The sequence below is a fragment of the Staurois parvus genome, unplaced genomic scaffold (assembly GCF_062004578.1).
Source record: "Staurois parvus isolate SC_StPar_1 unplaced genomic scaffold, SC_StPar_1.0 ptg000283l, whole genome shotgun sequence".
NCBI lineage: Eukaryota > Metazoa > Chordata > Amphibia > Anura > Ranidae > Staurois > Staurois parvus.
In genome coordinates, this window is record NW_028318079.1 from 6144022 (window position 1) to 6165533 (window position 21512).

At 45.9% G+C, this 21512-nt stretch overlaps 1 protein-coding gene across 2 annotated transcripts in view; it reads right to left on the reverse strand.

Annotated features, from left to right (window-relative positions):
* Positions 1-263: 263 nt before the first annotated feature.
* FAM107A (family with sequence similarity 107 member A) overlaps positions 264-21512 on the reverse strand; it is a 201423-nt gene continuing 180174 nt past the window's right edge. For both annotated transcript variants that reach the window (XM_089682055.1, XM_089682056.1), the window contains 2 exons: positions 9094-9250; positions 264-3495 (listed from right to left, as the gene is read on the reverse strand). In XM_089682055.1, coding sequence (XP_089538181.1) covers positions 3382-3495; positions 9094-9250 — 271 coding nt within the window. In that variant the 3' untranslated portion in view covers positions 264-3381. The remainder of the gene's footprint in view (positions 3496-9093; positions 9251-21512) is intronic.

The window sequence follows — 21512 nt, forward strand, 5'->3', positions numbered from 1 at the left end:
GAAACTGACTCTTTAAAAATGTATAATCAGTGCCTTCTTTCTACTTTTATTTAAATGAGTTGTAGATACTCTTGTTTAGCAATACAGAGAGTGCAGTTCTGCTGCGAAAATTAGGTACCTCTAAAAGCTCAGAATGTTATACCATCTGTCCTCTGTAGGAGGTGCAACAGGTGTTACATTATACAAACAGGTCAAAGCTGGGATGAAAGATTCATTCACCAATAAAAGCCCTTTACTACACAAATGAATTTTTACAGTTGATGTATGTATTAAATGAGTCTTTGTAGTTTATTGTGTAGGTTATTATTAAGATAAAATGGGGATAAATCTTAAAAACACACAGGCTTACTCAACCAAGCCATGTGCAAGGTGCTTCAACGCATATCAGCCAACCAGAATTCATCTTCCATTAACTGTAGTTCCATGACTGTAGTAAATTGGTATCTGGTTGGCTTGCTGATTTGCACATGACCATCCCTCCACACTGAATACTGAATAAACCTGATAAAGTGCAACATCGCAAGCATAATCAAGCAATACAAATGATCTGAATGACTTTGTTAAAAAATACTTTGTGCTGTATTCAACATACAATATATCAATGATTTATATATTATAATGCATTTTCATTAGAAGGCTATATAAAAAATATCTGGTACTACAGTAATGCCAAAATAAATATACGTTCCATTTTTAGTACATAGGAATATACTATAATATGATAGGACCAAATGTTCAAAAGGAAAGATCAGTGGATGAAATCAAACCAAGTCATGGTGAGGATTTTGAGGGTACTTCTAATGCTGGCAGTATCACCATTGGACCACGCAGACCTAGGCTTCAAGTAATTTTATCTTTTGAGCTTCTGTTGGCCAATGTACTTTCTTTATATGGTAAAGGTGACCCATGGGTAAACATCATCAAAAAATTCTGCTTTGATCCCAGCTTGGCTCTGAGGCTCATCATGACCTTCACTAGGAAATATTCTTTTATAATGCTCAATCTTGGTGACCCCTGTTTTCCAAGGGGCCTTCTGGTTTGTGGATCTGCTGAACCCAAGCCAGCAGGTTCAAGTAAGGACTTTTTCACCACCTAACACGTAATTTCTACCTTCTTTTATATTTTATACCATAGGTCATGGGTCTCCAAACTTTGGCCCATGAGCCAAACTTGGACCGCTACAAGCTTTTATCTGGCACATGGCTAGGGGCAGTGACATATCCTCAATGTGCACAGATTGAGGATTCAAATGCAAGGGGGACTTTGATGAAGACCCTGATGTAAGGGGTACTCTGATAGAGACCCTGATGTGAAGAGAGATATCTGATGGAGACCCTGATGTAACGGGAGACCTCTGATGAGGACCCTGATGTAATAGGGGAACTCTGATGGGTATTCCGATGTAACGGGAACCCTGATGTAAATGGGAACTCTGATAGGGATCCTGATGTAATTGGGAACTCTGTTGGGGACCCTGATCTAACAGGGACTTCTACAACCAAACCGTCACATCATTCTTTTTATTTGTTTCATGTTCCCATTACTTAAAACATTTATAAATTGCTGGTTAGCTTTTAAAGTGCTTTTTACTTGCTTAAAAATATTTACATGCTCTCCCTGCTTTGTGATGTTTAGATGGGGGCTTTTGAGTAAAGTTTAATATAATTTTTTCATGTCTGCACTGTTTGCAGTTCTTCATTATCAGCTGTAAACTAGATTTGAACACTGTCCTAACAAAGGGCTAAAAATTTAGAAACTGCCCTCCTGCACTGTATGTGAATGTGGCATAGCTCAGCCTGTGTGGGGACAAAAACACTGTGGGGTTTATTTACTAAAACTGGAAAGTGCAAAATCTGGTGCAGCTGTGCATGGTAGCCAATCGTCGTGTAAATGGGAACACCATAAGAAACATACCCTTTAAGTGAAAAATATACCTTGCTTTGAAAAATGCATTTGTAAATAATTACATAATATGATTACTGTATATTGACCCTTGGGGACACCATAGACTTTGCATGATGGCACTACTTTTTGGCCTTTTTTGGGAAGTGTCAACCCAACAGAAATGGGGTAACTGTTCTAAAATGACAAATTGAGCTAGAAGAAGAAGAATCCATTCTGGACAAGCTGCCTCTTATGGAGATACTGGCTTTCTCATCCAGCAATATAGGAACTCTTCACTTTCATCATAAAGGTCCTGAGGCTGTGGATAGACATGGCACTGTCTCAGATGTTCAAGCACTTTGATGTTTTGCACTTTGTAGGCAATGCCATGCATTCCAATGGGCAGTTTCCCTATGCACATTTTGCTTTTCATCCAAATGATGAAAAAACACAAATATCTGTTTATCTGTCTCCTTGAAGTACCATCAGAAATACTCAACACAACTCAATACTTTCAAAGTTTTCACTGTTTACCTCAACAAAAGTGCAACACCTCTGGGGCACACTTAGATAATATTACATACTGTAGTTATTTTAGCCTACAGTATAGCATTGAAGAATATAATCCCTTTCCTTTTACTGGTATTCATTCATTGCAATATCTGTATATCATTAAGGCTTGAACACACACTGGCCTTTATCTATGCCTGAGAAATCATCTTATGCACCTTAGACCTTTGTAGTGTCTAGGTGCATCCCAAGCCGAATTTCAGCAACATCAAGTTGCTGGCTCTGGGGTCCATAACTCATTAGGGGTTTGCAAAACTCCTTTGAAGGTTTGGAAAATGTGTTGGGCATCTGCACAAAAATGCACTCCTGCTCTGGTTAGTACCATGGAATGCACTTGTTTCAGTAAATCGTTAAGATCTTGAAGTTCTGGTGGTTATATCAACTGGAATGTAGCATTTCCCCCATTATGGGGTCGGTACAGCACAGAAGCCTTGATTGGTCATGTGACAACACCTCATATGGCAGTCACCTATGGCTATAAAACACTTGCATCTTGTACACAACATGCAGAGTATATAAGCAGCAAACTCCACTATATTCATGATGTTTGCCAGTCTCCGTACCGGCAGTCCCTTCTCCACGTATGATAGGATGTACAGCACATACACATGGTAACCTACAGAAGAAGTGATGTCACACGGAAAGCGTAGGCAACACATCAGTTTAGCCACGAATCTTCACAGCCACGTGCGGTCATGTAACATTTTTTTTCCCCCAAGTGATAGGGCTAAGCATCATGTATTCAACACTGGAGCGGCTGTATGTAGAGTGGTACTCCGCTTCTGTGGACAGGAAGGTGTGGTACACACTGCAGTTAGGATTAGGGAGAATTCCTTGAAGAGACATGTCTGCAATGTCAGCCTAGTACACAGATGCCCAGGTGGCGTGACGAATTCATTTCGACAGAAAACTTCAAGCCTGCTGGCGTTACAACATTCGGTCATCGCTGGGTAGTGTGGCCGTTCTCCTTAAGTTCTCTTTCACTTTTATAAATTCTGGGGCATGACTTTCTTCCTTCGGTTCTTGTTGTTCCTTTTCCAGCTAAACAGAACAATTAAAAAGAAAAAAAGAATATTATGAATAAATAAGTAGCTATACAGCACATGCCACACTTGTTTTGTATTATATCAAGTGGTTCTAAAGGCTGAAGGTTTTTTACCTTAATGCATTCTCTGCATTTTTCTCCCTTCTGTGTTCAGCTCCACCCCCCAGTCCGCCTAAATACTTACCTGAGCCCAATTTCAATCCAGCAATGTGCATGAGAGCAGTGGCTCCTTCTCCTCACTGGTGGACAGAAAGGCCAATGGCTCCTGCTTCTGTCAATCACAGCCAGTGCAGAGGGGGAGGGGCCAAGATGTGCTCTGTGTGTCAATGGACACAAAGACTGGGACTCTGGAGCTAGCATGCATAAGTGCCCCCATAGCAAATGGCATGTTATGGGGGCACTCAGCAGGGGAGAGAAGCCAGGAGCACCAGCAGGGGACCCCAGAAGAGGAGGATCAGGACTGTTCTGTGCAAAACCATTATAGAGCAGGTAAGTGTAACATTTTTTTTTTAATTGCCTTTAGAATCACTTTCAGTTCATGGAGTGCTTGTATGGTGAATAATGTGGTACAAGAGGATGGGGAGGTGAACTCAAACCAAAAGCTATTTTTGTTTTGGGTAGAGTAGGGAAGTGTTTGAACCTCAGGTTTTCATGTCTGTGTCCCCATTGCCAAGACCAGGGACATCACTCCAGCTATGATACCTTAGTTCTAGTGGTGGGAGACTGGTAAAGGACAAGTTAAATTTAGGATACCATCTTTTTTACAGCAAGTACGAGTACCGATACGTTTGTACTCACCAATACCTATTACCTATACCTGCCGGCAACTGTTTTCACTTCAGTTGTCAGCAGGGGTTCTGCATCCTCCTAGAGCAAAATGAAAACTCCTCCTACAAGCTTTAACGTGTGGTGGGCTGAACACTGATAGAAGTCACAAGACTACTATATACTGCAGACGAGAAAAGGTATTTAGCAGTTTATAATTACTAAAATAATTGCATTTCCATTTTCTGTGTACTATAGGAGATCAGATAGTGAATGTAGGGTTCTGGGTTTGATAACAACATAATACATATAAGCAAGGCTTTCTTTTCATGAATATTGTTTTGCAACTGTTATATTTTTGTCACAATCCTTAGACAGTTAAATGTAACAAAATTAAAAAAAAAAAAACTTTTTTCTGTTTTTGAGCAGTGTTAGTTTAAAAATAAAGTTTGTTACTACACATAGAAAGTTCACATTTTATTCTGTAATTTGTCCTGTTTAAAATGACACTAAAATTATGATTCTGATACAAGGCATTGAAAAGTTATTTACAAATGAAATAAATGTATTTTTTTCAATGTTTCGCTTTTTTCAACGTGCAACATGTAAATATATGTTAAAGCTGTAAAAATATTAACGAACAAAGCAAAGAGAAACAAAAAAGGTTTTAAGTGGTTTATAAAATAGAAATTAACAAAAAAAATAGCAGGAAAATAATGATTAAATGGAGAAGGAGAATAAGGAGTTAAAGTGATACTAAAGTCTTGTTTTTTTTTAAATAGCAAACATGTCATACTTACCTGCTCTGTGTAATGGTTTTGCACAGAGCAGCCTGAATCCTCTTCTTCTCGGGTCCCCCCCCCCCCCCCGGTGCTCCTGGCCCCTCCCTCCTTTTGGGTGCCCCCACAGCAAGCAGATTGTCCATTTACACACAGAGACACATCTCGGCCCCGCCCACTACCTTTCCTGATTGGATCACTGGCCTCAGCCAATCAGGAGCAAGAGTGCCTGGAGAAGCGAGGCTCTTGTGGACATCACTGGATCGGGATGAGGCTCAGGTAAGTATTATGAGGGGACGGAGGTCTGCTACACACAGGACGTTTTTTACCTTCATGCATAAAATGCATGAAGGTAAAAAACCTTGAGCCTTTAGAACCCCTTTAATTAGGACTGATTAGAGTAAGGGTTAATAAGGGGTTAAACAGAGGAACATTTAACAAAAAAAACAACTTTTTTTTGCTTGACAGGTCGCTTTTAACCTCCCTGGCGGTATTCCCGAGTGTAGCTCGGGGTAAAGTTTCAGTACCACAAGTGGTAACCCCGAGCTACACTCGGGCTTACCATGTGGCGTTGCACCGCGTTCCCTCGATCACTTACCTTGTCCTGCGCTCCTGCGATGTCCCCTCTGCAGTGTCCCCTGTAATGTAATCCGGCGGATGCTGACATCTGTCATCTGGGTTCCGTACCCTGCGAGCGTCGGGACGTACGGGGGACAGAACGGCGGGAAATTTGAAAATGACAAAAAGTGACATTCACTAAATACACTAAAATCACAGAGTAAAACATTACTGTATCAAACCATTTCACATACATTTTGTCCCGAGTGCTTTGTCCGGCGCCCTGCCTGCATTTTTACTGTTCTTTCTGCCTGGAAACTGAGAAACATCCATGGCGTCCAAAAAGCGTCCCTTTAGGTCAAAAGCGGTTTTAGACCGGCTAGAGAACAGCGATAGTAAATCAGAACCACTTGCAGAATTGAGTGATAATGATTCGTGGGGGAAATTCCTCATCAGACACTGAAAACAATTTTGCGACTTTGCTCAGTGATGTGTGAACTTGTCGCTATATTTCAAATTTCAGTGTTTTTGGTTTGATTATATTATTGAATTAAATTTATTATTATATTATTATTTTTTATTATTATTTATTAAATTATAATTTATGATTTTGTGTTTCAAATTGTATCATACCTGGGATGTTTACTAGACTCTTGTTCAGACAGATTTCAGTAAGTTATTCCTAAAAATTACAGGCCTACAATAAAAAAAAACATATTTCCATGCAAAAAAATGTACCGCTTTGAGCACAGAAATATGGACATAATCAGACCGCTAGGGAGAGGTTAACTGACTATCTGCAGACTGAAGTTCATCTCTTTGATCTGTAGATGAATAAACAGAAAGATACAAAATTGTTTTCTTTTTATCTTTCTGTTTAAGGGCCCTTTCATACTGATGGTCCAATCGGGTCCACTTGTTAGTTTTTCAGGCGGACCTGATCAAACCATCCATAGACCTCTATGGACCGGTGGGTGTCAGTGGACAAGTGTCTGCTGACATCTACTGACATCCAATTCGATTATTTATTTGCAACATTTTATAAGAAAAACATTTTTTTTCAAGTTTTAGACTTTTTCATTTATATAGCAAAAAAATAAAAATCGCCGTGGTGAATAAATACCACAAAAATAAAGTTTTATCTGTCTCAAAAAAAATGCTAAAAAATTCATATGGGTACAGTGTTGCGTGACCGCGCAATTGTCATTCAAAGTGTGATAGCACTGAAAGCTGAAAATTGGCCTATACTGAAAGGGGGTAAAAGTGTCCGGATAAGAAGTGGTTCTAAAGTCATAACATTTTTCATAACATTTCATGCACGAAAGTGATTCTGAAGGCAAAATTAAATTTTTTAAAAAAATAACAAACATGTTCTGCTTACTGTTAGATTTCTGTGGTAGTGAGCCCTTGTAGAACACCAACTCGAGGTTCCTCAGCTTGCTTCTTCACCAGGGCCCCTGATGGTGGGGATAGACTTGCAGCAAGCTGGAACCAAGTCGCGGCCCCTAGGTACACCTAGCTGATGATGTGGAGACCGCTCACGTATGCAGAGTACAGATGGCAGGAGACAGAAAATGTTCTGGGAAACAGACCACGGTCAGGGCAGGCAGCAGGCAAGCGAACACGGTGGATGAAGCCGGGATCGGTACATGGGACATCAGACAGTGAATAGAAGTAACACTAGGGAAACAGGAGCTCAGAGACCTAGGAAGTTGCTTAGGCAATGGAGGCTGCACTGGGCATGTCTTTTATACAGAGGCAAGCTGGGAGGCGGGCCAGGACGTGATAGAGAGGAAAGGGAAATAAACCCACAAAATATCAGGTGATGCACATAGGTGAACACAGGAGCCCTGCAGCAAGGAGGTAAGAATTTCACAGGCAGTAATCTACAGGCTACACTTTGACACTTATCTGCTCTGTGCAGCCCTGATCCTTCTCTTCAGTGGTCCCCCACCGGCACTCCTTGCCTGGCCCCTCCTGCCCCGCTTGTGCAGGCTCACTCCCAAGCCAGCTCTTTGTGTATGGGGGCCCCGCCTCCACTCCCTCCTCAATGGCTCCCACTGCTGCCTCTCTGTCCACTGAGAAGAGAGAGAGCCGAGAGAGGCGCATCTCTCCACACATTGCTGGATCAATTGGGCTCAGGTAAGTATTTAGGAGGCTTCATGCAGAAAGTTTTTTACCCTAATGCATAGAATGTGTTAAGGTAACAAACTTTCTGCCTTTGGAACCACATTAAGGTAAATAAATGTCCCAGTATCAGTACCACCCCCTCAACTCCCTAAATACTTACCTCTCCCGCCCTCACTCAATCCAGCGCTGTGCCCATCTGTAGCAGCTCTTTCCAAGCATTCACAGGACAGATAGGCTGCAAAAGGAGCCATTGGCTTTTGCTGCTGTCAATCAAATCCTGTGGGGCTGTGCTCTGTGTGTTGATGGGTTCACACAGCCTGGCTCAGGAACAAGCCCACATGTCTCCTCCAATAGCATGTGTCTTGTTATGGTCAGACACAGACAAGGAGCAGCAGAAAGCACCAACAGAGGACCCCAAAAGAAGAAGCTCAGGACAGCTCTGTGCAATTCCAGTGCACAGAGCAGATAAGTATAACATGTTTGCTATTTTAAGAAAGAAGAAACAGCCTTTATAACCTGTTTAATCCTTAACCTAACCCTACAAAAATTCTAGGCAACACAGGAAAGCCTTTAGTAAGCCACTAACAATATTCAGTAAACATTCTGCTTCCTTAAATACAGATCATATTTAGACTCTCCAAGTTTTGGTGGCTGTGAGAATCTATTTTGTTTCTGTTTTCTGGCTGTGAAAGGCAGTGAAAAGGTGTTCTAGTATTACCAGCAGACGAGTTCCAGGATCGACAGAGTACAGACATATGGGAAAGGAATATATTGGTACACCACTGCAACGTCTGGATAAAAAATTGAGCTGGTTGGCTCTCATGTGTGTAAATCATTTTCAGTTTTGGCTCAAGTGTTTAAAACTCCTAAAATTAGCTATCCGCTCTTTAATCCCCCAAAAGTAACTACTTAAATCCCTAATGTGCCTAAATGTGCTGTCAGAATTTAGACGACAGCTCCCTGATGTGTCTATTTTTAGTCAGTTTGGGAAGTAATCTAATGTCTACAAGGCACCACCAAACACCATGAATTAGTAGCAGAAACTTGTCCAATCACTTTTGTTTTTCCTCCTGATAAGCCTGTGTCAGAAGCATCTGCTACAAGACTGCCCCCCTTGAGGGTTAGGGACTGATGTGAATGTACAATATATATATATGTAAAGCGCTGTGTAAATGTACATCGCTATATATGTACCTGAAATAAATAAAATAAATACCTCTATAGCCAAAGCACAAACAGACATACAGTATAACGTGTTGTGCCCTGCTTTTTACTGTATGCCCGTGCTGCATACAAGTCAATGTGAGCACCCGGGTACCCTAACCGTGACATTTACATGCAGACAGAAATCCGTGTGCTCACCTGTTCCAGTCTCTGCTGTCTTTTTAGCAACTCTTGTTCAAAGGGAGACTGCATCTTCTTAATCTCCTCTTCCTCTTTCTTCTGCTGGATGATCTTGTCTCTCCGTCGATTCTCCAACACTCTCTGGAGCTCTGGCTTCTTGTCAATGCTCAGACCCCTGTGGAAAGCAGAAGAGGAACGCAGAGATGTATGGGGGTTCCATTACATGGGCCTTGATATAATAAAATACCATCCATACAAAAATACAACACCACTAGTGGCCACTTATTATTATTATACAGGATTTACATTGCACCAACGGTTTGCTCAGCGCTTTACAATATAACGGGAGACAATGCAGCAACAATACAGTTCAATACAAGAGGAGGGCCCTGCTCCTTGGAGCTTACAATCCAAGAGTTTTAACATATCAAACTTAAAGTGTTACTAAACCCAGTACCCTGCATTCACTATATCCGGTCTCCCCGGACCCCGCATTCACTATATCCGGTCTCCCCGGACCCTGCATTCACTATATCTGGTCTCCCCGGACCGTGCATTCACTATATCCGGTCTCCCCGGACCCTGCATTCACTATATCTGGTCTCCCCGGACCCTGCATTCACTATATCCGGTCTCCCCGGACCCTGCATTCACTATATCTGGTCTCCCCAGACCCCGCATTCACTATATCTGGTCTCCCCAGACCCCGCACTCACTATATCTGGTCTCCCCGGACCCTGCATTCACTATATCTGGTCTCCCCAGACCCCGCATTCACTATATCTGGTCTCCCAGGACCCTGCATTCACTATATCTGGTCTCCCGGACCCTGCATTCACTATATCTGGTCTCCCCAGACCCTGCATTCACTATATCTGGTCTCCCCAGACCCCGCATTCACTATATCTGGTCTCCCCGGACCCCGCATTCACTATATCTGGTCTCCCAGGACCCTGCATTCACTATATCTAGTCTCCCCGGACCCTGCATTCACTATATCTGGTCTCCCCGGACCCTGCATTCACTATATCAGAGAAGACAGAATCATACAGCCTTTTTACACAATGCAGAGGATTAACCCCCTAGGTTCCACAGTTAGTATAAAAGCATGTTTTACTGCATACACAGACTGATTTTACTGATGTGGGTTTAGTAACACTTTTAAGCACGGTAAAGAAAAAAAATATATATATATGTATATTTTTTCCCCCACCTTTCTAGGCAATGTAACAGGTTCAGTGCACACAATAAAGGGCCATAAGAAACAGTACTTACCTTTTCTGCACTATCCTCCTGCCCTAATCCACCACCCATGTCAGGGATCTCCTCGATCCCCGCCGCGATGGGCTCGGCGCAGGCGCACTGCTCCACCCAGTACACGGGCACTAGGTCCGCCCGCTGGGCACCAATGGCAGCGCAGGGCGGGATATTTAAAGGTCCCTGAGCTGTCATTTCGTTGCCTTCTGGTCTTACCTGCTTCCTGTGTTCCTGTACCTGTGCCTAGTAAGTTATTGACCCGGATTGCCTTTGACCTTGCTGATTTCTCCTGCCCAGACCCTTGCTTGCCTGACCTCTCTCCCTGGATGCCCCTTATTAGATCTGACCTCCTGCTGCTGACCTGGTGTGTGACCCGACGATTCTCTGCCTGCTCCCTTGTACCTTACCGTCCTCTACAATACCGACTCGGCCTGTCTGACTACGCACTTGCTCAGCCATCCATCCCATCGGGGTCACCCGACCTCCTCACATCTGGCTCTCCCTGGTTGGAACCCCTGGCGAACACCACTACCACTGACAGGTGTGCTCAGTAGAGGCGACCTGGTCTCGGGGTACTACAAGTCCATCCCCACCATCAGGGGCCCTGGTGAACAAGTACCCTGGGGCTTAGACTCCGCGCTCTGGGCACGCCTGACCAGTGGAGTGCTAGTGGTGCCGCTCGGCGGTCCCTCACAGTACCAGAAGGCCATGACTGAGCCTCGAGGAGGACTCTCCCCGTTGGACGAGGTTTGCAGGCACCTGGCTACCCTGACGCAAGCCGTAAACACATTACAGGACAGATGTCTGCAGATCGAGAATCGGTTTCAGGCCTGCACCATATCTGTTCCTGTTTCACAGGCCCCGGCTCCTGCACCACCGGTCGCAGCAGTCCATGAGCCGGCTCCTGGGCCTCCCACATCACTCCCTATGGCGGAACCCCGAGTACCCTTACCCGAGCGCTTCCATGGGGATCGCACACGCTTTCGGTCATTCCGTGACTCCTGTCTGCTCTATTTTGAACTGCAGCCACGGACCTTTTTGACGGAATCAGTGAAAGTGGGGTTTGTTGTCTCCCTGTTGCAGGGTGAACCCCAAGACTGGGCCCACCGACTAAGGGGAAACAATGACCCTCACCTGGTTACGGTCGACAGCTTCTTTAACGCTATGGCCATCTTATATGATGACCCACAACGGGCAGCCTCGGCCGAGGCCACATTATACGCACTCCGACAAGGTCGGCGGGCGGCTGAGGAATACGCCTCTGACTTTAGGCGCTGGATGGGTGACACTCGTTGGAACGAGTTCGCACTTTTGCACCAGTTTCGTATGGGCCTATCAGAGGCTCTGAAAGACGAGCTCGCCCGGGTGGAGGTGCCCGAGACATTAGAGGACCTAATTGCACTCACCATCAAAATTGACCGTAGACTACGGGAGCGCAGATTGGAGAGGTCTGGTCAGGGTTGCGGAAATCCCTGGGGGTCATTTCAGGGATCCAGTCAACATACTAGGCCAAGCACCCAGAACCTGCCATTTGAAGATGCTCCCGAACCCATGCAGCTAGGCCTGGCTCGGCCTAAACTATCGCCTGAGGAACGCCAGCGCAGACGCTCCCAGAATCTGTGCCTGTACTGCGGCGAAGCTGGTCACATGGTGCGTTCCTGCCCGCAGAAACTGAGTAAGTTCACCTCATCTTCTTTATCTGTTGGCAATATGAACCCGTCCCAGTACTTAGTTGTTCCCCTCTCCTTTCAGCTTTCAGAAAGGACCGTGGAGGTGACGGCCATAGTTGATTCGGGGGCATGCAGCTGTTTTGTGGATATCAATTTTGCTCACCAGCAGGGTATTCCCCTCCGCCCAAAGGAGAAGGGGTTTCACATCTTTTTGGCTGATGGTTCCCGGATAAAGTCAGGGGTGGTTAACCAGGAGACCCCTTCCATTGTGACTTCCATTGCCGGTCAGCACCGGGAACTCCTCCGCCTGGATGCTATTGCATCACCCCTTTTCCCAGTCATTCTGGGGCTCCCTTGGTTGCGGGCCCATAACCCCCAGATTGACTGGGAGACTGGGGTTGTCTCGTTCCCTTCCCCATATTGTCGGGAACTGTGTCGAACTTCGGGCCCGGAGGTCCCCCAGGTCCTCCTGTGCTCTGAAGGGGATGACAGCCTAAAACAAGTGATTCCTGCAGCCTATCATGAGTTTCTTGATGTGTTCAGTGAACGGGGAGCAGATGCTCTACCCCCCCACCGCCCATATGACTGTCCTATTGATCTGTTGCCCGGTTCGGAAATTCCGTTCGGGCGAATTTTTCCCCTTTCTGAGCTAGAATTAGGGCCCTGAAGGACTATATTGAGGATAGCCTCCGAAAGGGATTCATCCGTCCCTCCACTTCCCCAGCAGGTGCAGGGATCTTCTTTGTAGAAAAGAAGGACAAGACTTTGAGGCCATGCATTGACTATCGGGAGCTGAATAGGGTCACCATTAAAAATCGTTACCCATTACCACTGGTACCTGAATTATTCCAGAGCCTAAAAGCTGCAGTAGTGTTTACCAAGTTGGACTTAAGGGGAGCCTACAATTTGGTTCGCATAAGGGAGGGGGGTGAGTGGAAGACGGCCTTCCGCACCCGTTTCGGCCATTTTGAGTACCTGGTCATGCCTTTCGGGTTGTGCAATGTGCCAGCCACCTTCCAACACTTTGTGAACGACATCTTTAGGGACTTCCTGGACATCTTTGTCATCGTCTACTTAGACGACATTTTGATTTTTTCATCCTCCCTGGGGGAGCACAGGGTACATGTATCAAAGGTGTTGGGGCGGTTGCGGCAGCACGGGTTGTACGCTAAAGCAGAGAAATGCTGCTTTGAACAGGCTAGCGTTACATTTCTGGGTCTGATCATCTCCACCACGGGGGTCTCAATGGACCCTCAGAAGGTCTCAGCGATCCTAGATTGGCCTGAACCCACGGACAGGAAAAGTGTCCAACGTTTTATTGGGTTCGCAAATTTTTACCGGAAGTTCATCAAGAACTTCTCGGGTCTGGTCTCCCCCATCACTCAGTTAACCAAGCTTGGGACGCGATTCAGATGGACGCCCGAGGCACAGGAAGCTTTTGAAGCACTAAAAAGGTTATTTACCTCGGCACCCATTCTGGGTCATCCCGACGCCTCCCTGCCCTACATCTTAGAAGTAGATGCATCTGAAAACGCGGTTGGCTCCATCCTTTCCCAGCGGAAGGGCGCCAAGGAATTACTTCACCCAGTAGCATTCTTTTCACGGAAACTTACCCCTGCGGAGAGGAACTACGACATTGGGGATCGCGAGCTACTGGCTATCAAAACCGCTTTAGAAGAATGGAGGTACCTGCTGGAAGGTGCCTCCCACCCCATCCTGATATTCACGGACCACAAGAACCTGGAATATCTGAGGACGGCCAAACGTCTACGCCCACGACAAGCAAGATGGGCATTGTTTTTCTCGAGGTTCCAGTTCCACATCACATACAGGCCCGGCTCGAAAAACACGAAGCCTGACGCGTTGTCACGCATGTACGAGGACACCAAGGAGATTCCAGTGCCCGACACTATTCTTCCTGCAGGAAATTTCTTGGCCCTTCAGACAAACCTTCACTCCGAGATCCTGAGAGCGTCCACAGCAATGTCCACCTCTGATGGGGCTCCCCTCCAGAACAAGGAGGGACTCCTATGGAGGGAGGACCGGATTGTGGTGCCGGAGGATGCCCGAACCTTAGTCTTGGGACATTGCCATGACCATCCACTGGCAGGACATTTTGGGCCGGTCAAGACCCTGGAACTTCTCCGACGTTCCTTCTGGTGGCCGGACATGGCCAAGGATTGTAAGAACTACGTGGGCTCCTGTGCCATCTGCCAGCGGAACAAGCCTTCAAGGAATAAGGCGTGGGGCCTGCTACGTCCATTGCCCATTCCTGAACGACCCTGGCAGAAAATCTCCATGGACTTCATAGTCGAGCTTCCACCTTCACTGAACCACACGGCAATTCTCGTGGTCGTGGACCGCTTGTCCAAGATGGCCCATTTCATCCCTTTACGGAAAACCCCATCAGCAGCCGAGACGGCGCAAGTCTTCATTCGAGAGATCGTTAGACTGCATGGGGTTCCCGAAGACATCGTCTCGGACCGTGGGGTGCAGTTTACCTCGCGGTTTTGGAGGGCATTGTGCAAAGCCCTGGATATCAAGCTGTCCCTTTCCTCGGCATTTCACCCTCAGACCAATGGCCAGACCGAAAGGACCAATCAGACCCTGGAGCAATACCTTCGATGCTACACATCATTCTCTCAGGACGACTGGGTGCCACTCCTCCCTTTGGCAGAATTCGCGTACAACAACGCTTGCCATTCAGCAACTGGGCAGTCCCCGTTCTTCGCCAACTATGGGTTTCATCCTGTCTTCCTCCCGGACTTGGTCCCAGAATGCCCGATTCCAGCGACACAGGATGCACTGACCTTTTTCACCTCCAACAATAGGAAACTACAGGAAGCCATCCGTCAAGCCCAAGAGGACTACAAGAGGGCTTTTAATAGGAAGCGAAGAGGGGATCTGGTGTTGCAGCCCGGAGAGAAGGTTTGGCTGGCTACGTCAAACTTGAGGTTGCTCTGCCCGTCAAAGAAGTTGGGACCTAAATTTATAGGCCCTTTTTGCATCAAACGGATGGTCAATGAGGTGGCCTATGAACTTGTTCTCCCTGAGACACTCAAGATCCACCCTGTCTTCCACGTGTCCCTGTTGAAACCAGTAGTCCCTGATGCCTTCCCGGAACGGGAATCCAGGCCCCCGGAGGCCGTAACGGTTGAAGAGGAAGAAGAATTCGAGGTGGAGGCAATCCTGAAGTGCCGACGAAGGGGGGGCCAGACCCAATTTCTCATCAAGTGGAAGGGCTACGGCCCTGAGGACAATTCGTGGGAGCCAGCCCATAATGTCCATGCACCTAGGCTTGTCCGGGGGTTTCTTCGTGATCACCCGTGGTGGAGAGATCGGGTGGGCATCCGGAGGTTGCCCGTAGGGGGGGGCAATGTCAGGGATCTCCTCGATCCCCGCCGCGATGGGCTCGGCGCAGGCGCACTGCTCCACCCAGTACACGGGCACTAGGTCCGGGCCGGCCGCGGCGTTCGAGTTCGCGCATGCGCAGTAGAAGCCGCGGCCGCCCGCTGGGCACCAATGGCAGCGCAGGGCGGGATATTTAAAGGTCCCTGAGCTGTCATTTCGTTGCCTTCTGGTCTTACCTGCTTCCTGTGTTCCTGTACCTGTGCCTAGTAAGTTATTGACCCGGATTGCCTTTGACCTTGCTGATTTCTCCTGCCCAGACCCTTGCTTGCCTGACCTCTCTCCCTGGATGCCCCTTATTAGATCTGACCTCCTGCTGCTGACCTGGCGTGTGACCCGACGATTCTCTGCCTGCTCCCTTGTACCTTACCGTCCTCTACAATACCGACTCGGCCTGTCTGACTACGCACTTGCTCAGCCATCCATCCATCCATCCCATCGGGGTCACCCGACCTCCTCACATCTGGCTCTCCCTGATTGGAACCCCTGGCGAACACCACTACCACTGACAGGTGTGCTCAGTAGAGGCGACCTGGTCTCGGGGTACTACAAGTCCATCCCCACCATCAGGGGCCCTGGTGAACAAGTACCCTGGGGCTTAGACTCCGCGCTCTGGGCACGCCTGACCAGTGGAGTGCTAGTGGTGCCGCTCGGCGGTCCCTCACAACCCATCTCTTCCACTGCAGGGGAACACCTGACTCTCCCCCTATATCCTTAAGCAGCAGCACTTGGTGGGGTGGAGGTGATGGAGCATGCATAGATCTGAATCCCACAAAGCAATCTCTGGCATTGTGACAGTGGATCTTGTGATAGCATAGTGCATTTTTCACAGATGACAGCAGGTTCACCCTGAGCACACGTGACAGACGTGAAAGGGTCTGGAGAAGCCGTGGAGAACGTTAAGCTGCCTGTAACATGGTTCAGCATGACTGTTTTGGTGGTGGGTCAGTGATGGTCTGGGGAGACATATCCATGGAGGGACGCACAGACCTCTACAGGCTAGACAATGGAACCCTGACTGCCATTAGGTATCGGGAGGAAATTCTTGGACCCATTGTCAGACCCTACGCTGGTGCAGTGGGTCTTGGGTTCCTCCTGGTGCATGACAATGCCTGGCCACATGTGGTGAGAGTATGCAGGCAGTTCCTGGAGGATGAAGGAAATGATACCATTAAATAGCCCTCACACTGGCCTGACCTAAATCCGATAGAACACCTCTGGGATATCATGTTACTGTCTGTCCCATGCCGCCAGGTTGCACCTCAGACTATCCAAGAGCTCAGTGATGCCCCTGGTCCAGATCTGGGAGGAAATACCCCAGGACACCATCCATCGTCTCATTAGGAGCACACCCCGACGTTGTCAGGCATGCATACAAACACATGGGGGCCATACAAACTACTGAATACCATTTTGATTTGCTGCAATGAAATTTCAGCAAAATGAACTAGGCAGCTTGCAGCATTTTTTGTAAGTTTGATTTTCGGGGTGTCTTTGAATTCAGTCCTCTGTAGGTTGATAATTTTAATTTCCATCAAACGATGGGGCGTCCTTACGTTGCTAACACATTACCCGTCCATATCAGTATAGATATCCAGCATGATATTTTTCCCCATTGAGATCTGATGTGTTTTCAGTGTTCCTTTTATATTTTTGAGCAGTTTATATGTAAAGTGTTGCGTAAATTGACAGCACTATACAAGTACCTGAAATACACAAAGTAAAATACAAACGTGCTGTTCATGGCTCGAAGGCAAATTGCCCTTAAGTGGACCTCTCCGCACCCTTCCACTTTATCTGATTGGATATTTGATCTTAAAAAGTGCATTTCAAAGGAGAGACACACTTTCTTTCTCAGAAATTCATCAAAGAGGTTTGATTCCATTTGGTCACCTTGGTCAGCTCACGAGTCCAGTGTCAAGTTAGGATGCAGGCTCTTTCAGGTATTGTGGTATTGTTTAGTTTATTAAAAATGGGGCCCGTAGGTAATGTTGGACTTTTTCTGGCTGTCACAATGCTCTTCACTCACTTATTGTTTTGATTAGATCTGGGTATGCTCTAGGTCGAAGTTTTCTGGGGGGGATTTCTTTTCTTTTTGTGCTGTGTGCTTTGTATTTTTGCTCTTTTATGTATTTTTAAGATATCTTTATCTTGTGTATATGTTTATTCCTCCCCCTGACACCAATGATGGGGCACTATTCCTCCCGCTGACACCAATGATGGGGCACTATTCCTCCCACGGATACCAATGATGGGGCACTAATCCTCCCACTGACACCAATGATGGGGCACTAATCCTCCCACTGACACCAATGATGGGGTACTATTCCTCCCACTGATATCAATGATGGGGCACTATTCCTCCCACTGACACCAATGATGGGGCACTAATCCTCCCACTTACACCAATGATGAGGCACTATTCCTCCCACTGATATCAATGATGGGGCACTATTCCTCTCACTGACACTAATTATGGGGCAGTATTCCTCCCAGTGACACCAATGATGGGGCACTATTCCTCCCACTGACACCAATGATGGGGCACTATTCCTCTCACTGACACCAATGATGGGGAACTATTCCTCTCACTGACACCAATGATGGGGCACTATTCCTCCCACTGATATCAATGATGGGGCACTATTCCTCCCACTGACACCAATGATGGGGCACTATCCCTATCACTGACACCAATGATGGGGAACTATTCCTCTCACTGACACCAATGATGGGGCACTATTCCTCCCACTGACACCAATGATGGGGCACTATTCCTCCCACTGACACCAATGATGGGGCACTATTCCTTCCACTGACACCAATGATGGGGCACTATTCCTCCCACTGACACCAATGATGGGGCACTATTCCTCCCATTGACACTAATTATGGGGCACTATTCCTCCCACTGACACCAATGATGGGGCACTATTCTTCCCACTGACACCAATGATGGGGCACTATTCCTCCCACTGACACCAATGATGGGGCACTATTCCTCCCACTGACACCAATGATGGGGCACTATTCCTCTCACTGACACCAATGATGGGGCACTATTCCTTCCACTGACACCAACGACAGGGCATTAATATTACCCCTTATAACATAGATGGGACATTTTCTACTTCCTCTGGCCACAGCCCGACCTCCTGAAAGTTGGAGGCACAGTAAACTGGTCCTTTGTTTAAAACATTTGGAGGCCCCTACTGTATACCTTAGAGATCGGATTATCCCAGGAAAAAAATGATGGCACCTAAAAAATGAACACCCAACTGACTTACTCTTACCTTAACCCAGGGCTGCCAGAGGAGGTCTTCAAAATGATAAAGTACATACAGACAGACCTGTGATAACTACTAGATTGGGGTGGAAACAGGGGTGGACTGACAACTCATGGGGTCCCCGGGCAATAGGGGATCATGGGGCCCCTGTGTCCTTGCCCAAACTCAAAAAGGCCTATGAAAAAGGTACCAGGGGCATCTCATGGGGTCCTCTACTGACCCCGGGCACTCGGGCAGTGCCCGAGTTTCCAAATGCTCAGTCCGTCCCTGGGTGGAAATCATTTTATATCTATTGGCAAATGTTCAGGAGTGTGCTTTGCAGAATGTAATACATGCTTACAGTATGTACTGATAGAAATAAAATAGATCTCTAATTTTTTGGAGATTGGCACACTAGTACAATTGTATTTCAGTAAAAACATGCAGAAACAGTACAAACCAGCAGGAAGTATGGAACTTTCCCACTAGAGGGCAGAGTAACACCATTTTCAGTGAATAATAATGCGCTAATACTCATTGTGGTAATATTAGCTCTTTGCCAAGACAACTCATACACAGTGAAGTGAAGGGAATTATCTCATGGAAAATAACTGACAATATCTATACAGTGCAATGGAGATGCTCCAGTGTATGCATGACATTACCATAAAAAACAGAGATTATAAGCAGCGCAGGAGGCCACATAAACCAGTAAGGAAACTGTTTACCAGTCCAATTGGATTTTAGTTGCTATGTAAGCAGGGGCAGACTGACAACTCATGGGGCCCCGGGCAATAAGGGATCATGGGGCCCCTGTGTCCTTGCCCAAACTCAAAAAAGCCTATGAAAAAGGTACCAGGGGCATCTCATGGGGCCCCCTACTGACCCCGGGCCCTCGGGCAGTGCCCGAGTTTCCAAATGGTCAGTCCGCCCCTGTATATAAGTATTGTTGCTGAATATAGAACCTTTAATGGTCTTATTTAATATTAAAGAATAAGGAAGGCAAATCAGCGCAATCACCCTGAATTAATCCTAAAAATTGTAAGGTGAACACAGTCTTCTGTGACGTCACCACGTTGCGGCCGGAGGTATGACACCGCGGGAATTTTGAATTTATACACTGCCTTTATGCACCTTCTCTATGTAAGTGCAATATTTTACTGAATAAATGTTTTGAGTTCTATCAGGTTGCACTATGAAGTCTCTCCTACAATGTATGGAGAGTGGTTCGATGTGAGGAATTCGTTTGGGTGAGCCCTCAGCCTTCCATCCATCTCCTTTGATATTGCTAGCATGGGTGTCAGTGTGGAATCTGAACATTTGCTCGTTTGTTCTCTTGATTGGAGATTAATGTGTCTGGTAAGAGGCTCATCTGTCTGTTGTGGCGAGCGCTTGTGGACACCAAAGCACTTTGTTGGAAGATTTTTTCAACACACAGCACTTTCACATTGGATTTGGGACTTTTTGCTAATTTATTTTATGTACATGGACTTTTAGCATTTTAGATGCATTTTTTGCACTTTTTGTATATGCACATATTTATTTATGGTCTATTTTTGGTATATTGTGGTTAGCTATTGTGTCAGATTGGTTTAGTGTACAGCACACTCATTTATTTTTTGTTTTTTCATTTTTTTGGTATTCAGGAAGAGAGTAGCGGCAGTCCACTTAATTATTAATTTATTTATTTATTCATTGCAATTTATATTTTGTAACTTCTGTTATTTGTTGGGTGTAGTGCAGGTTTTCTCTTTTCACATTTCACAATACCTCGGGAGTTAACAAAAGAATCAATAACAGTTCAGCGCAATAAATAATAGTACAAATAACAGTTGCAAATTAACTAATAGCAGCAAAATATATATCGAAGTCCACATTTAACCAACATACAGGCCATTAACATAAGTGGATAGATCAGGATATGGAATATAAGTGACAAATTATTTGTTCCATTGCTGAAGAGTTCTTTCTCCCATCACCACATACATTAGTGGCTGCTCACCTTAAGAATATGACCCTGAGCTAACCGTATGGTCATATATCACTATCATATATATAATGACTAGTATACAGGTAACGCCAATGGACTGGGCAGGTGGAAGTCAAATAAAGTCAAATAAAACAAAGACAAATAGTGCTGTCTGCTAAAATGTACTATTTACTCAAAAAGGAATAGTTTTACACTTGCAAAAATGGCATTTCAATCCAAGTGCAAGAATCAGTTAAAATCCAGACAGCATGTATGAAACAACAAGATAGCAGTGGGTGATGTCAGCGAACGTGACTCCTCCTCCCGTACATGTTGCGTCATGATCCTTGCTGACAAAGTCAAGCCCAGGACGTAACATGTACGTGAGGAGGAGCTTGGGCCTGGGCCTGGTGGGACGCCTCCTTATCCACAGCCCTGGTCAGAGAGTGTGGCCTTGCAAAACATTCCGTATGGTGACGGTTTCCTGAGCCCATACAGGACTCTGCTGTTCAGATGATACTGCCATCTTGTGCTTAATCAATATATTGCCGGATGTTCATCATAGGTGGTGCAGTTATGCACCTCCAGAACGTGAGTGCATTTCCTATGTTTTATAGCTTAATAATAGTTTAAAAGGGCAAAGCACTATGTTGAGTTCTTTTTAATGAAGAATACGGATGACACCAAGACGTTTATAAGGAAGAAGCATACTTTGGAAACTTCATTTAACAAGCTGATCTTCTGAGTCTAATTGGGATCAAAAGTGCTGTTAGGCCGTAACATTGTACAATGTGAGGTCACACTGCGTGAGGTGAGCAGATATATGGTGGAGGATGTTTTCTCACTGGAATTTGTGACAGCTGCACA